The following is an 18,186-nucleotide window of genomic DNA, read 5'->3' as shown; positions in this document are numbered from 1 at the left end:
AAAAGAATGGAGCAGCTGGAATTAGATGCAGAGATTGCAGCAACAAATGCTAAAATTGCTGTCCTCAGTACCATTGGCAGTCACAGTAAACGTTCACATGTTGCTAGTTCTCACATTAAAGGAGAAACGTTAACAAAGGATCAAACTTCAAAGGATGTCTCAGGAAAAGGAATTACTAACTCAACAAGACCAAAGATACTAAATCCACAAGCCAATGAATGGGTGCCAATGTGTAAAAACCCAAAAGATACAACTGGATACAATGTTTCATTACCACCATTTAAGCCAACATTAATGCAACAGCAAGGAGCCAATACCCAGCAGCAAAGTAATGCCTTTCAACAACGTGATTTTCATTATTCTGTACAACCTTCAAACAGTAACATGACAACAGATCAAGCTACAAGTACTCTTTCACTGCAACGGGAACCTCTGTACGAAATTCTGAAAAAACAGGGGGAGTTAACTGAATATCTAGTACATCAAGCCCAACCTAACACTCTTCCTAAGCAAGAAATTCCAATCTTTGATGGTAATCCACTTCATTACGTATCATTTATGAGAGCATTTGAGCATGGGGTCGAAAACAGGACTTCCTGTAAAAAGGACTGTTTGTATTTTTTTTAACAGTTCACTACAGGACAACCTAGAGAATTGGTGCGTAGCTGCCAGCATTTAGCTCCAGATGTCGGCTACTCTTTAGCCAAGCGTATTTTGAGAGAGCAATTTGGTGATGAGTATAAGATAGCTACTGCATATATGGAAAAGGTTTTGGGATGGCCTTTGATAAAGACTGAAGATGCACAAGGTTTATATGCATATTCACTGTTTTTGCGTGCATGTTGTAACATCATTAATGATGTCTCATATATGCAAGAACTCAATCTGCCAAGCAATATGAGAACTGTGGTATCAAAGCTACCTTTCAAGCTGAGAGAACGTTGGAGAGAAAGAGCCTGTGAAATAATGGAATTAAATAAGAGTAGTATTTTCAGACATCGCAGGGTTTATTGAACGTCAAGCCAAGATGGCATCTGATCCTGTATTTGGGTGCATTCAGGATAAACAACAATCTGTAGCCAAGACATCTGTTACTAAGTCAACAAGAGGGAACAGTTTTACTACTAGTGTCGTTTCTTCAACTCCAAATAGGAACCAGCAGCATGGAAATCTTTCTGTATATGGGACAAATGAAAGGAAGAGTTGCTTGTTCTGTCAAGGAAATCATGATCTTGCAAAATGTTACAGTTTGAAGAGGAAATCTCAACGAGAAAAGATTGACTTTTTGAAAGGAAAGGGTGTTTGCTTTGGTTGTTTGAAGTCAGGACACGTAAGTAAGGAATGCGACAACCGTCTTGTCTGTGAAGTTTGTGAGCAAGTACACCCCACAATTCTACACATTCATAATAAAGCACCAGTTGAGAAATCATCTAAGGAGGATACCGAAAAGAAGAAAGGTTCAGTTTCTGCCCAAACTTGTGGCAATACAGGGGCTGGTAACGAGAGATGTTTACTGTCGATTGTACCAGTACAGGTTAAAGCAGTCAAAGGTGACAAATTGATTCAGACTTACGCCTTTCTGGACCCAGGAAGTTCAGCCACATTTTGTACAGAGAAGCTGATGAATGACTTGAACATCAGAGGGAGAAAAAATAATATTTTCCTGCGTACTATGGGTCAGGAACAATCTGTATCTTGTAATGCTGTTACAGGTTTGGAGATAAGCGGTATTGGCAGCAACAGTTTCTTCCCTCTCCCTGAAGTGTACAAACAGAAGAAGATGCCTGTTAATTCTGACAATATTATAACTCAGAAGGAGCTATCCAAGTGGCCATATCTAGACAGGGTAAACATTCCCCATATTGAAGCCAGTGTTGATCTACTGATTGGAATCAATGCATCTCAAGTAATGGAACCTTGGGAAATAATAAACAGCTATGGTAATGGGCCTTATGCTGTGAGAACCCTATTGGGGTGGGCAGTTAATGGACTTTCTGAAAAGGATGACGAGCATAGGGACGAAATTGGTTCACCCACTGTTAAAGTCAATAGGATTTCGATTGGAAAACTTGAGCACCTGCTCCACTGTCTGTATAATCAAGACTTCAATGAGAACCTGGTCGATAAGAAGGAGATGTCTATAGAGGATAGGCAGTTCATCAAAATAATGAACGACTCTGTCAAATTACAATATGATCATTACAGTTTAAAGCTGCCCTTCCGTAAGGATAATGTCCAAATGCCTAATAACTTGTGCATTGCCAGGCAGCGATGTAATGGTTTAAAGAGGAAGTTGGAAAGGAATGAAAGATTTCATGAAGAATACACCAATTTCCTTGGTGATGTTATCAAGAAAGGCTATGCAGAGATCATGCCATTGGATCAGTTGAATCGCGATGATGGAAAGGTCTGGTACGTTCCTCATCATGGAGTATTCCATTCAAAGAAGGGAACTTTGAGAGTTGTATTCGATTGCGGAGCAACATTTAAAGGAACGTCACTCAACAAGCAGTTGTTACAGGGTCCTAATCTTACAAATTCACTTTTAGGAGTCTTGTTGCGATTCAGACAGGAGCCCATAGCCTTGATGGCTGACATTCAAGCAATGTTTTATCAAGTCAAGGTGGCAAAGGAAGAGGTAGATTTACTTAGATTTTTGTGGTGGTCTGAAGGAGACTTGAAACAAGAACTTACAACATACAGGATGATAGCTCATCTATTTGGAGCTGTGTCTTCTCCAAGCTGTGCTTGTTTTGCTCTTAGAAGAGCTGCTGAGGATAATCAATCACAATTTCCATCTGAAGTGGTTAAAACTGTCTTTGATTGCTTTTATGTTGATGACTGTTTAAAGAGTGTCTCCTCCGAGGAAGAAGCTATCGCTATGGTAAAGGATCTTTCTGATTTATGTCAAAGGGGTGGTTTCTGTCTGACCAAATGGATTAGTAATGATCGCAAAGTATTGCAATCTATTCCAGAAGAACACAGAAATAAGGACATACAACATCTGGACTTGGACAGGGATCAACTTCCTGTGGAAAGAACCTTGGGTCTCCACTGGTGTGTAGAAATTGACACATTTCAATTTAAAATGAGGTTGAAACCTCAACAATGTACAAGAAGAGGAATAATGTCAGTTGTGAGTTCAGTAAATGACCCTATGGGATTTCTTGCTCCTCTTACACTAACTGCCAAATTGCTCTTGCAGGAGATGTGTAGGCAGAAGTTGAGTTGGGATGAAAGCACACCTCCAGCACTTCAGAATCAATGGACTCATTGGATTTCTGATTTGAACAAGGTGAAAGACTTTCAAGTAAACCGGTGTCTTAAACCCGCAGATTTTGGACAAATTACATATGCCTGCTTACATAATTTTTCAGATGCCTGTGAAAGAGTATATGGCACTGTTACATATCTCAAGATGATGAACAAAACTAATAAAGTGCATGTGTCATTTCTGTTGGGTAAAGAAAGAGTAGCACCTCTCAAACTTTTGACCATTCCTCGTTTGGAGTTAACAGCAACTGTCCTTGCTGTAAAAGTGGATGAGATGTTGAGAAAGGACTTGAGACTAAAATTGGAGAATTCAGTCTTTTGGACTGATAGCATGACAGTGATCAAGTACATTATGAACGAAGACAAATGCTTTCAAACTTTTGTTGCCAATAGAGTGACTTATATAAGGGAGAGAACTCTGCTTAGTCAATGGAAATATGTTCCCACAAAGGAAAATCCTGCAGATGATGCCTCTCGTGGTATGCAGATCAAAGCCTTTATGAGCAGCAACAAGTGGATCAAAGGTCCCAGCTTCCTATGGAAAGCAGAAGACTATCAAGCATCTCCAACAGAGAGCGGCATAATTCAGGACAATGACCCAGAGGTCAAAAGAGATTTTAGGGTAAATGCTGCCACTCTGCAGGAAATGCAAGTTGCTACTAATCAGATTATTACCTATTTTTCGGATTGGAGTAGGCTTAAAGTAGCAGTTGCTTGGATGCTCAAATTGAAAGGGTTATTGAGAAAGTTATGTTTCCAAAGGAAAGAGTTACTGGTATTGGATACAAATTTCCCTGGTACCAAATCTAATATCGAGGAAAAAATGAAGTCGTTCAAATTGAACTTAGGTGCACAGTCTTTGTCATTAGAATATCTTTCCGAAGCGGAAATGGCCATTGTTCGCTTTAGTCAACAACAGCATTTCCAAGAGGAGATCAAATCATTAAGCCACGGTTCCTGTAGAGGCAAAAGGACAAGCAGTCTATACAAATTAGACCCTGTATGAGATAATGAAGTCAAACGGGTTGGAGGACGACTCAGAAAGGCAGCTTTACCTGATGAAACTAAACACCCCATCATATTACAAAAGGATCAGCACATTTCACATGTTCTACTTCGTCATATTCATGAGCAATTAGGTCATTGTGGTAGAAATCACATGCTGTCTAAATTAAGACAAAAATACTGGATTGTGAATGCAAATGCTGCGGCAAGAAAGGTTATTTCCAGATGTGTTCTGTGCAAGCGTTATAGAGGAAAGGCAGGGGAACAAAAGATGTCAGATCTTCCTCCTGAACGAATAATGCCTGATCATCCACCCTTTACAAATGTTGGAGTGGATTACTTTGGCCCTATTGATGTTAAAAGAGGACGTACTACTGTAAAACGCTACGGAGTAATCTTTACTTGTATGTCAAGTAGAGCTGCGCACTTAGAAGTTGCTTACTCATTAGATACTGATGGATGTATAAATGCTTTACGGAGGTTTATTTCTCCAAGAGGTCAAGTAGTACACATCAGATCAGACAATGGGACTAATTTCATTGGTGCTAACAGAGAACTGAAGGAGTCTCTTTACGCATGGAATAATCATCAGATTGACAGGGAATTACTTCAAATGGGAGTTCAATGGAGTTTTAACCCACCGTCAGCCTCCCATTATGGAGGTGCATGGGAGCGCATTATTCGCATGATCAGAAATATTCTTTGTTCTGTTCTTCACCAGCAGACATTGGATGATGAATCGTTACATACTGTCCTGTGTGAAGTGGAATCTATATTAAATGATCGTCCAATTACAAGGTTATCTGAGGATCTCAATGATCTGGAAGCCCTTACTCCAAATCATCTTCTTCTCATGAAGGGCAAACCTGCCCTACCACCTGGTCTTTTTGAAAAGAAGGATATATATGTGAAAAGGAGATGGAAACAAGTACAATACATAACTGATCTTTTCTGGAGAAGATGGATTCGAGAGTATCTACCTCTCCTGCAAAGACGTCAAAGTGGATGGAAGAAAGTACAAGTTTGAAGCCTGGGGATATTGTGCTAGTACTCGACCAAACTGCCCCTCGTGGTTCTTGGTCACTTGGTCAAGTACTGGAGACTTTTCCAGACGATAAAGGCCTTGTTCGTACGGTAAAAATCAAAACTAAGAGTAGTGTTTTGGTAAGGCCTGTGAGAAAACTTTGTTTTTTACTGGAACCTTATGATTAATATGCACTGGTGTTTATTTAAAGATATGTCATAAAGTTGAAACAAATGTTTGTACATTTCCATTATAATGGCTCCTTTGTTTTTTATAATTGTTATGTTCTTATGGCATAATCAATTAAGGGGCCGGTGTGTAGGAGCCATTTTTCTACTTACCACTAGGTGGCGTGGGGTGACCTGTATATGAAGGCCAAACAATCATTGGCCTCAGGTGTGAGGTTGGTGGAGGAAGCTTACAGTTTTTGACCGTGTAAACGGGTAACTTAAATAAAGGAATTCTCTGCTTTTATTCTCAAGTTTATGGACCCTTTCTTTTACCACACGCGTTAAAACTTGCTCACATTAACCACCAACATTACGTCTTAAAGGAAGACTTAACACACGTGACACAACACGAGGAAACATGAGCTTGTTCAAAAATGTGTATTTCATTTAAGAGAGCACTGCAGATGTTCTAGATCATCTTAGGAAATGCTCTGAGTTTAGTTAATGCTTTAGTTTGACATGGTCTATTATTCTAAATAAGTTGTGTAAACTACATTGACATCAGGACTAGATGAAATTTACAGAAATGCTTGTCTCTTCTGTGTTTGTCTATTCTTTAGTCTCTCTAGTACATTGCAAAGATATTTGCTTATGATAATTAAAAATATTGATTAAAATGTAATATTAAAATATTGGCGTTAATATAAATTTTATGTAGTAGGCCTATATAATCAGATACAAAGTAACTAAGTAACTAGCTACTTCAGTAGTTTTTTCATTGCATACTTTTTTACTTTTACTTAAGTAATTTTTAAAATAGTGACCTTTACTTTTACTTGAGTAACAATTTCTCTATTATTCTCTATTTACTATTAAAATAGTAAAATTCCATAAAACGCCATACATTTACACCAAATTGACATTTTTCCATGTTACTGACAAAAACAAAAGTAATTATCATGAAATCTGAAAATGCACTTCTGTCCTCTAGTGGTGATCTTTCTCTGATGAAGTGAGTTTGACGGCTTGAGCAGAACATGTTGTTTTTATTCATCCAATCAATCACAGTAGAAAACATGAACCACACCCACTATTCTTCCTCATTCAATATTAAGTTTCATTGTGAAATATGTCAGAAAACTGAAGACAATCACCAATTCTGCTTCACAGGGACTTTCACAAATCAACATGCTGCAGAACATGAATGACTTGATGTTTCATTGTTATTTAAAGTCACCATTAATGTGATCAGTGTTTACTTTAGTTGGGCTCTTCGCCCTTGATCTAATATACTGTGCTTTCTCTTTGGGCTGGGGAATGAAGAACACCCAAAAGAAAAAGTGAACAGATTTGTTTGTCTGGTTGATGATGACGTTAATCGTCATCTAGTTGAGTGTTGGTTTTATGTGATTCATATTTTTGTTGGGTTTTTGTTATATATGTGTGAATGAGCTTTGACTGAAAGCACAGATTTCTTGTGATAATATTATATGAACAGATTTTGAAAACATAATTTACATTAAAATACAGGAGATGGTTTTTCACACATAGACATTAATAATCTATGTATGAATCTCAACAGTGGTGATATTAAATGAAAAGCTTCATGTTGCAATGCATGCTGGGAATCATGGATGAGTTTTGAACTATGATGGTACCCAGAATGCATTGCGTTTATCTGAATAGTTTGTTAGTTATCACCATTGTTGAGATGAACAGGCTGAATCTCGATGTCTGCGTATCTCTCATGGTTTTGACATTTTTAATGTGCATGATGTGTTTAAAAGTCCTTCATAATATCACTTAACACTGTAATGTCTGTGAGCATCACAAAAGCACTTATAACCAGTGAATACATGAATGGAGACAGGCCAGTAGATGACGACTCTCACCATCAGAAATAACATGAAATCATTTTCTCAGCTTTTTTCAGCCATAAAAGCTAAAGAAAACCTGAAGGTAAAAGCAAAGGGTCAAGAGCCCAACTAAAGCAAACACTGATCAACATAATGGTGACTAAACAACAACCGTCAACGTCTAAACTTGTGTTAATTGTCAATAAGATCTTTTGTAAACGCACAACAGAAATAAAGTGAAGGTGGTGATGGTGTTTGTAGAGTAGTTTAATGGCGATTTCTTACAGAAAAGGCTGGTTGCCAGAACACTTCTGTCATAACTACAGAATTTCTCTGTTAATTTCACAGTCAGTTTGTACAGATCACATCACTTCAGTTCACAGTGTACAGACGTTATTTCTGTTGATGGTCAATGTTTGGCACCCTGTGCTGCCGTGCAGTTCACTATTTCTTTACAGTGACATCGCTGTAGAATTAAACTGTAAATAACCTTCACATATACTGTGAAAAACTGTAAAGGACTTTCCCACAATTCCCTGTTTAACTCTGCACAACATGTCATATTAGAAAGTGTAGAAGTGTAAAAATAGAAAACAGCAGCGTTCTCACTCACTCCCAGCATGCACATCCATCTATATTAGGACACAGATGAAGTGGGTTCTATGACTTATGAGGCTTACTCAAGTAGCCTATTTGGCCATCTACTTTTCATCAGATCATTAGCTATTTCAAATGATTTTACCTCTTTGCAGACTTTACATGGTGATGCAGGGCCGTAGCCAGCCTTGCGGAAGGCGTGGATCTTTTTTGTTATTAATTAATTTTGAGGTTCAAATACTTGTATGCTCTAACTCTAAAGGTCTTTGCACATACAGTCCGAAATTTTCGTATGCGTTTTTTTCGTATTAGGCTCTCGTTTGTACGGTGTCTCTGAATTGTTAAAAAAGGCCACTCAAAATGCTTGACGGATGCGAAAAACGCAGAAAATCGAACCCGGTCCGAATTTTTTTTATGATGGACGAAAATATCGGAGGCAGTGTGTAAATGTGATTGACACAACATGAGGTCGTATTTATTTTTTAACGTGCGGAAATTTCGGATGCAAATTTCGGACTCAATGTGCAATGGGCTTAACACTGTTTATGTGAATGTCCCATTCTCAATACAAACGGTAAAATGTGTAATCGGAGGACCACTATGAATCCAGCTGCTCATTACAAATACTCAGAAGAACTCCTTGTTCTTTATTAAGGGTCCATTCGTTTTAACAGTTTTAACACATGAATCTTCATGACTCCAGTGTTACCTAGGGTTAGCCCTTTCATGGCCATGGCCAGGGTTTGAAAATTAGTGAGGTCTGTGGTGGGGTGTCAATAATTATACCTAATATTACCAATAAATGCTACAAAGCATTCAACTTTAATAAATATAATGAATAATAAAGTTAACAAATTATAAACTTATTATTATGTTACAAACAGGGCTGTGTGATACTGTGGCTAGTGGTTTTCCAAAATGACTAATTGGTTTGAGTGGGTCTCGAACCAGCGTCTGTCCCGTATGGGAGACGAGCGTTCTAACAAGGAGGCTAAGCGTCTGTCGATAGTGCAATTCTATTTTACAATTTACTTGCACAGCTCTCTCTCACTGGTCTCTGTTACACTAGCCACCCGGCATTTTCACTGTCAACAATTTTGTTTTTGGGAAATTATTTTATATGACTAAAGTTGACAATGGCATGCTGTGAGATCATGCGTCGAAAAACATGCCCAAAATAAAAATGAAAATGTTCCCGTACATTGTTGAAAAAAAAAATGCAAAAATGTAGAAGTTAGTTTGGCAAAAGGTGGATTCGAACCTGATCAAAACTACTATTTTTGTCATACGTCTTAACTCACTGCGCTACTGAAGCTGCTGATAAGGTAATGTCATTTTTGCACTCATATTTTTTGTGCTTCCAACGCCCATGATCCTAATTATTGGCAGTTATTTAAAAGGACACATTTTCATTACAAAAATTCACAAAAAAACAGACTTCAATTCTGGACCTTTGACAGTGAGGGGTGGGTCGTTCGAACCACCCGAACTCCCCCCTGGCTACGGGCCTGTAATGTGATCGAATTAATAAAGAAGTATAAATACCATGGCATCATTATTGATGACACACTTATCTTTTCGTTCTCACGTTACTCAACTAAAATAAAAAAAGAAAAATGGTTTTTACTTCAGAAACAAGTTTTGTTAATCTTTTAATATAAGAAAGAAATTAGTCTCTGCTACTTTTTGTCTGTGCTCAACTATGGTGATGTAGTGTACCAGTTTGCTCCATATTCTCTTCTCTCTTCTTTGGATGCTATTGATCATGGTGCCCTAAGATTTATATCTGATTGTGAGCCAGAGTCTTCCATGCGGGCGGGTGAACCACTAATATTTTATTTAACGGGTGGAATAATTATTCACGTGTCATTTGCGGTTCGGGTGTGGGTTGGGAAATAATATGCACTTCTCATAACAACATATTATTGTGTTGGCTGTTTCCCATATTGATCTGTTCGTTGCGGCCTTCCACACTATCAACACTGGATAATGAACAGACTTTTTCATGATTCCCATTTACATTTTTATTTTAGTATTTAAAACAGCTCAATTGATCCTAGTTACGAGCGCTAGGCACTAGTGTTGTCACGATACTGGAATTTCTAACTTCGATTCAATACCTAAAAAAATATTGATATTCGATACCATTTTCGATACCACGGGGAATAAACTGCCATAGCAATAAGGCCCTAATAAGCAATAGCAATATAGGCCTTTTTAAATTTTATTTGAAGTTAAATTGAACAAGACTAGACAATGAGGTATATATTTTTACTAGTGCTGTCAATCGATTAAAAAAATTAATCGGATTAATCACACATTTTTTCTGTGATTAATCACGATTAATCGCACACAACAATTATATTTTAAAATATACTTTTACATTTTAATAATTTCACATTTAATCTTCAAATTGATGTAGAAACAACATATTTCTTTAACAGCATCATTTTATGAAAGCTAACATTTTGATATTAGTATTGTAACTGATGTCTCTATTAAATTGATTATTTTAACATTAATTATAGCCATTCAACAGTATAATTGAGAGCTCATGTAGGAAATTGAAGGACACTTTACAGTCTTTAATGCTAAATTATAAATTAAATGCAGAAGAATTCTCATTAAAGCTATAAAATCACATTGATTTCTTCTTTTATTTTGTTCTTTGATTAACATTAGTGACAGGAGTCACAGCAGCACGTTTAAGAACGCGGCCCCTTTAAGAGCTGTCTCAGTACGCAGATCTGACCGTCACCGCACTCCCATTTTCACAACTCTTTGCATTCATTTAAGATTTTATTTTACACTTTGAAGTCTGTGCTTAAGAAAATGCTAGACAAAACGGGCTTTCTGACATAATCTTGTGTGGTTTTATCTATTCAAGCACGAAAGAGAACTTAACACGGATGCGCTGTCTGACAGAGATTCACCGACGCAGCCGTTACTGTACACACCAGACTGGACCTCTCGTTGCGTTTTGCCGCGTCCCACAGTTTAGAAGCTGTCTATCTTCATTGAACGCGTCAAAGCAACTGTTTAAAATCACGCTTAAGTGGTTTAAAAGCCTGTACACGAATAAGAGCGTGATTACATAATGTAACGCTAGACAAAGGATGTCAAAACAAACGGATGCTGCGTTAATTGCGATAAATATTTTCTCACGCGTTAATTTGAAAAAATTAATCGCATGCGTTAATGCGTTAACGTTGACAGCCCTAATTTTTACATTATTTATTAATTGTTAATCTAATGTTAATTTTACGAATACATTTACTATTTAAAATCAAAGTTGTATTTGTCAGTATTAATGGACCAGACCCTGTTGAAAAAACCAGCCTATGCTGGTTTGGTATGTATTGATGCTGGTTTGCTGGTTTGTGCTGGTTTAAACTGTTCATATGCTGATTTAAGATGGTTCTTAGCTGGTTTAAGATCAAACCAGCATCGATCAAAACCTTACCCAGCATATACTGGATTTTTCAACAGGGGAGCTTACATAAATAGTTGTATTTTTTAACTAACATTTAAAAGAGATTAATAAATCCTTCAACAAATGTAGCCTATTGCTCATTCATTGTTCGTTAATGTTAGTTAATAGCCTACATTTTTATTTGGCTAAATTGGCTTTTATTCACATAGGCCCATACTGTAATCATTGATCAGCGCACATATAGACAGAAACGCAAACTTAAACGCAAGAACTGTTGCAGAGACTCCGCATATTTCTAACATTAACAACTTTTAACAGGAGCGAAAGAGACGAGTGGATGAAATCATTGAACAGCGCACATACATAGAGCGCTATGGTAAACACTGGAGTGCAATCGTGTATCACACGCGAGAACTGTTGCGGAGACTTTACTCGCACCAGCATTATTTCAAACATCAAATTAACCAGAGCGAACGAGACGAGTGGATGAAATCATTGATGAGCGCACATAAAGACAGAAACGCGTGCATTAAACATGAGAACTCTTGCGGACTGTGTACTAACATAAACAACATATAACCAGGGCGAATGAAATGAGTGGATAAAATTATTGATCAGCGCACATACATGGATCGCTATGGTAAACACGGGAAGCGTAACGAGCGTGCACCACGCCAGATGTGTTACTGAGACTGGCCATCTTTTCTAACATTAACACTATTTAACTGCCGCAAACGAGTCAAGTCTGTGAGAGGAGGCCGGGCTCTGTTGTTATGCGTTCACATGCAGTGTGTGTTAACTCACTGTCGGAAAAGAGAAAGAGAGCGGGAACGCGCAGCTGATATCGATACGTGGGACATGGGTATTGGAACCGTTTCAGATTCTTCAGTATCGATACTTATCGAAATATCGATATTTTTGACAACACTACTAGGCGCCTCTCACTCTCTCTCACATTGCATGCAGCGTCTTGACAGCGCCTCTCTCACATGAAAGTGAACGAATTAAAAGGTGGCGGTGTTTTCAATATGCGTTCAACAGTCACAATCATTGATGTTATTAACATTTATCATGACTTAATGAAAGGTTAGCAGAAATTGCCGCTTGGTGTGAGTCTGTGTGAGAGCTCTCGCCCTCCCTATGGTGCGGGGTGCGCATGCTGTAGTTTTAACTCTGTGTAACACCAAAATGTATTTTCTCATATTTCTGAATTTGCGCCGAATTGTCTACGCTATACACGATCAACAATAAAACTATCACTCGCATTTAAAATAAAAAAGCGCTCATAACAGAGCGACAGCCATAAAGAATAGCCTCTCTTCAATGTAAATGTATGGTGATTTTGTCAGACGATGTCACATTTATAAATCAGGATTTTAGCAGCAGTTAAAGTAACTTTTTATTGGGTCGGGTTTAGTCATTATTTTATACTCGTTTTATGTCTGACAACAGAACAGATGATAATCTGTCAAAATAACATTCAGTTGTGTTAAAAACCATATAACGTGATCAGAGAGTAGAAGCGAAACAGATTTCAAGTGCCAAAACTAGACCAAACGCAAACATGACGTTAGGCAGTATCCCGCCGCCGCTAGCGCCACCTGTAGGGGATGTGCTCATAGTACTTAAGACGAGTGCCAGCTAGCTGTTTCCCGTTTATACAATAATGGTTCCCCATATCTGATAAAGTTCACCGCTTCTCTTTAGCCGTTCCTATTGGGTCAACAGACTCGAATGAACACCCCAACTCCGAGCTACACACCGGCATATGTGGGTAGTGTGCGGGAACGATGACACTATATGGAGTGTTGAGCCCCTCTAGGAGGTGTTTTCATGCTCTTAATTTAATAGTGTGTGTATGGTGCATTATGAATGGCTACGACCCGGAGCACTGTCCCGTGTCGGACATTCTAGCCCTGACTGCGGTGGCGAGAGTGCTACAGAATATTGTTTTTACTATGGCTGTTGTCGCGGCTATCGCTGCTTTTTATGCATTTCATTCAGATCTGTGAGTGTAACAGAATGGCTGAGACCCTTTGCCCTCTGTACTCTGCTCCGGCCTGAGATTTTGCTTTGAGAGTACTGGCTATACCTCTGGTCGATCCGCTGCATGCGATCTGTTAAAGGAAGCTTCCATGTAATTACCCTTACTGTTTTGCGCATCGGGGATTTACAACGCTCTCCGTGCATGATGTTGAGTGTGGGCTCGGTGATAGTATGTCACACGTAGACCACATTATGTGCCCATCACTCTAAATGCCATTCCGTGTGCAAATGGTATACTCTCTGCATTTCGCTCAAAATATATACGGTGCATGCCGAGCGATGGCTTCCGACAAGGCCATCGCTCGGCATGCACCGTATATGTTTTGAGCTTGCGGGTTTGTCTGTCCGCTTCACGCAACGCCGACTATTAGCAGCTTGCTTATGTAACTTGCAGGCAGTGATTTGGGAGGCTTGTGCAGTGCTCTGCAGCAACGTACTAGCTGTTTGACTAATGCTGTGTGTGTCAGCTAGGTCGTATAGGCAGTGAAGGGGGCGGTCCTCCCCCTACCTATCACTCGCACGAGCCTGTGCTTTATATGACTTCATGTTCGCTGTCACTGTCCAGGTTATGACTCGCATGATCCTGTGCCTTACACAGTATGTGACCGTTTCCTTCTCCGTCTCTGTCTTTACTGCTTGGGGATGCAAACATACTAGGTTGCGCCTGTTTCCATCCTCACTACAGTAGGTAGTCAACCAGAATGCTCTCTACCGCCACGTTGAATGCTGCCGTTGGGGAAGGGCGGCAGTTAAAAAGCATTTACATGTGAAACTAGTTTGCAAAATTTCCGCCAGGAGGCGCAAAGGGAGAGTTTGCACCTTCAGTGCTTAACCACATGTACTGTGAAACAGTGAAATTCAATGTGATAAATTCATTATAACATGACAGGAGGCAACACATTAAAGATGAAAACAAGAGTTATTCACATTTATAATATAAAAAAGCGATATAGGCGGAGAATTGAACCAAATGCAGGACATAGTACAGTAATCATTAAATCATTAGAACAAAAATCATTAGAACAAACGTGTTATGATCACAGAGGTTCATATGAGGATAATTTTTTTCTGCCAGTCTAAAGTGACTGCATATGCCTGATAGTTATAAGAACACATTATTATAATAAAAAAATAACCATGCACTGTCTTTTCTGTCCTTATACGAGCAAACTGTTGAACCGTTTGATTGTTTTTAAAAAGTTCCATAACCACAGTTTAATATGTCCCTATTTGCGGGTAAGCTTTTATAATAAACGTATCTTTATTTAAGGATAATCTCATTTCCACCACAGCGCAAACGCAATGAAGTTCAATATAAAATTTCATAATAACATTAAACAGTCTTCATTTAACATATCACCAGAGCCAGACGGAATCTGCAGACTTTTTTTGTTAATTCCGCACAGAATTTTTTGAAAAATCTGCGGAATTATGCGGAATAGATTTTTAATGTGTTAAAAAGATCTGAGGGAATGGGCCTTGAAAAAATTACAAGTAAAATAAAAAATAATAATTTCCTAACTTTTATTTGAGGTTTACAATACAAATGTAATTGGAATAACCAGTTTTCAAAACAAAGCCATGTCTCTTTTATAGTACATCACAAAAAGGATGCAGAAAATATATGTTATTTTTTTTAACTACAGTTAATTACAAAATAGTCTGATAGAAACACAAGAAAACAAGTAATTTAACAGAAAACAATTCTGGTGTTTGCATTTATAATCATTTATTATCATTCATAATCTCTAGTGTTCAACTTTGCAATCAGAATCATAGAGGAAAAAAACTCTCTCAACATCTACTGAAGTAATACAGAGATAAAGGTACATTACATATCACAAAAAGACGCAGAAAATACTCCGTATTGATATAAAATCTATTGTACAATTATAAATAACAATTACATATTTAAGACAATAAATAAGTACTGGCTGGTGTGACAATCAGTTAATTACAGAACAGTCTGATAAACATAAGAAAACAAGTGACCCAGCAGAAACAATTATGGGGTTTGGAGCTGATTTATGATCCCTGGTGTTGAACTTGGCAATCAGCATCATTTTAATATTGTCCTCAGTTAGACTGCATCTGTGCTGTGTTAGAAGTGAAGAACAGAGAGAAAAAAGTCTCTCAACATCAACTGAAGTAGTAGGGAGATGAAGGTACATTGCAGCCAGTGAGGCAAGTGCTGGCATTCTGTCTTCCCTAGCAGCCCACCACTCTACTGCGCTAACTTCTCCTGCATCACTTTTGTCCATATAAATGTAACAATGCCACTCTTCTGCAGACACTTTGCTCAAAGCAGGAACAATTTCGCTATAATCTTTAATTTCAGATTTGAAACCAGAGACCTTGGCTGGATCAAAGATTGGGAGGGCTTTGAGTAGTTCAATGCAAGGATGTCTGTCCATCACAGCCTGTAACTTTATGGAACATTCTGCCATTGCTTCCTTAAACAGCTGTGAACAAGTGTGCCACTCTTCGTCATTTAACTCCTTCAGTTGATCTCTAGTGCGAGGACGCCAGTCCTCAGCCTCTGCGGTGGACCCATACTCAAATAGCATGCTGAGGTACTCCAGCTGACTATAGATGGTAGCAGCCACGGGTCTGGAGGTTTCTTCCAGTTTGGTGAAGGTGGCAAGTATATCAGAGCTGTGCTCAACAATGAAGGTGGCCTGGACTTTCAGAAGCTTTCTGCTCTCCTCCAACAGATCTTTAAGGTCCCGCACAGCTTTGGAGGACAGTGGCAGTGTTGCTATGAAGTCATGCAAGGTATCCATGTTTTCGGCCAGGTATTGAATCGCTTTTATCTAGGATCCCCATCTAGTCTGGACAGCAAACACTGGCATGAGAGGAGACAGGCCCTGCTGCATCATGAAGTCCCTCTATTCAAGACGACATCTGGGTGCCTGGCAGAAAACTCGTTTCACCAAACCACACATCCGATTGAGTTCTCCAAAGGTGTCTGGAAACACTTCTAAAACTAACTGCAGCAGGTGTGCCAGACAAGTCATGTGTTTGGCATTGGGAAAGAGTCCACAGAGAATTGTGTAAAAAGCTTTTTTCATGTAACTTGCAGAATCTGTGACAAAAGCACATACATCATTAAAGCTGATGTTGTTGGAGTTAAGACAGGAGATGACAGCCTGCGAAACGGTGCTGAAATTAACCTTATCTAAAAAAAACTATATCTGCTGCAAGAGGTCGTTTGCCCACTGGCTGGAGGAGAATAGCGAGGACACAACAGCCACAAGCATCTGTTGTTTCATCTGCAATTACATACACAGGGCTTCCATGTACAGCCTGCTTGATGTTCTCCAAATACTGAGGAAATAATTGTGGAAGATAGTCAGAGCGTAAATGAGATGGACCTGGAATTGCCCCTCCCTGTTTGCAATCCTTTGAAAAAATGACGAGAATTTAGAAGTTTTTTCAAGAGGGATGTCCGCTTCAATGAGGGTCTTCAGAAAATCAAAGATGAATTGCTTTCTTTCTGCTGTCAACGGCGTCTTTGACATACAGGAGGACAGAGTCTGTGCTCTAATTGATGCTGGGGAAAAAGTATTTTAATTAGAGTTCAATTAAAGAATGAATGACAAATATATCAATAATTTCTTTAAAAGCAGAGGCTTTGTTCTCTCACATTCTCTCAATTCTCATATATATTTTATGTATACTCATAGAAGAAAATATTCCGGGGGACATCACAGTTTTGTGAAAATGATCAAAAATGCTGTCTGGCAACTTAAGCCGTTAAGAAAATGACACTTCTCTCTTTTTTACCTCAAAATAAAAATATTACTTAAAATAAAAAACTTACCTGGAGCACTCGCCTTTCAATTTTTGTGGCAAACGGATCTGAGATGATCTAGTGCTGTCTGTCTTCTCAGGTAACCAACAGACAGGGTTTTTCCTGCATAGAGAAATTGAAGGCGGCCGCCTCCATCAAATGTCGTGCCACCTCAGTCTCTCGCCAAAATTATGTTGTGAGTCTTCACAAGAAATGCTGCGTGCATTTAACACAGTCATTTGTAACTGCAGTCGCGACATTACGCCACAGTGGAGGCGCTGTTTCGTTATCAGCACACTGAGGCGATAAAAAGAGTTGCTGAACAAGAGCCAGCCTGTGTTTCACGGCTGTTTGTTTTGCATCCAAGTACGTTTAATTTCTTGATATTTCTTAAATTAACATGACGTACATCATTCTAATGTTTTTAGCCGTGCAGTTGGATCGTTGAATCAGCGTATACTGTACACAGCGAGCTCGCCAGTATGAACGCACATTGCGTTCAGAACAGACTCATTTGAACCGATTCATTTAAACTATTGAACTTTTCAGTCTCTAGCGAATATAAGAGATCCTTGAATCATTTAAAGTGAACCACAGAGAATGCAAGATGTGAATGAGCTTTGCTCATTTAGACAGACTGGTTAATTCAGTTGGCTATTGTGGGCTGAAAAGTTAGTTGAAAATGATAAAAAAAAAGCTTTATTTGATTAAAAAAACATTTCTGTTTGGTTGAATAAAAGTAATGTTTTATACAACTTAATAATTGTCATTTTTATCTAATTTTATTTGAACTTTTAATATGTCAAACTCAAAGTCACTTTGGTTAAGCCACGTAAAGGTACGGTAGGCCTATGTGTGTGTGTAAAAGATCAGGATGGCACCACCTCCACCTCATTTTGAGCCAGGAAAAACCCTGACAGAGTGCATGACAGACTTTACAGAACATCACTCCCCATCCTCATAAAAGTCATTCCCTAATTCTTTCGCTC

The 18,186-nt window shown here is 38.6% G+C and overlaps 2 protein-coding genes across 4 annotated transcripts in view; both read right to left on the bottom strand.

The window, feature by feature from the left end:
- peli3 (pellino E3 ubiquitin protein ligase family member 3) overlaps nt 1–18,186 on the bottom strand; it is an 81,733-nt gene that overhangs the window by 50,682 nt on the left and 12,865 nt on the right. The gene's annotated exons all lie outside the window — the stretch shown is intronic.
- LOC130552148 (uncharacterized) lies at nt 15,125–17,375 on the bottom strand. Its single transcript, XM_057330340.1, has 2 exons — nt 17,228–17,375; nt 15,125–16,957 (listed from the first exon to the last, which is right to left on the bottom strand). Exon 2 carries the CDS (start codon nt 16,185–16,187, stop codon nt 15,351–15,353), a length of 837 nt encoding a protein of 278 aa, XP_057186323.1. The 5' UTR covers nt 16,188–16,957; nt 17,228–17,375; the 3' UTR covers nt 15,125–15,350.

Source organism: Triplophysa rosa, linkage group LG1 (assembly GCF_024868665.1).
Source record: "Triplophysa rosa linkage group LG1, Trosa_1v2, whole genome shotgun sequence".
Classification (NCBI taxonomy): domain Eukaryota; kingdom Metazoa; phylum Chordata; class Actinopteri; order Cypriniformes; family Nemacheilidae; genus Triplophysa; species Triplophysa rosa.
This window is presented reverse-complemented; position numbering and strand designations above follow the sequence as displayed.

Coding starts and splice junctions, on each gene's coding strand:
- LOC130552148 (XM_057330340.1), bottom strand. CDS start 16,187: ATGGATACCTTGCATGACTTCATAGCAACACTGCCACTGTCCTCCAAA.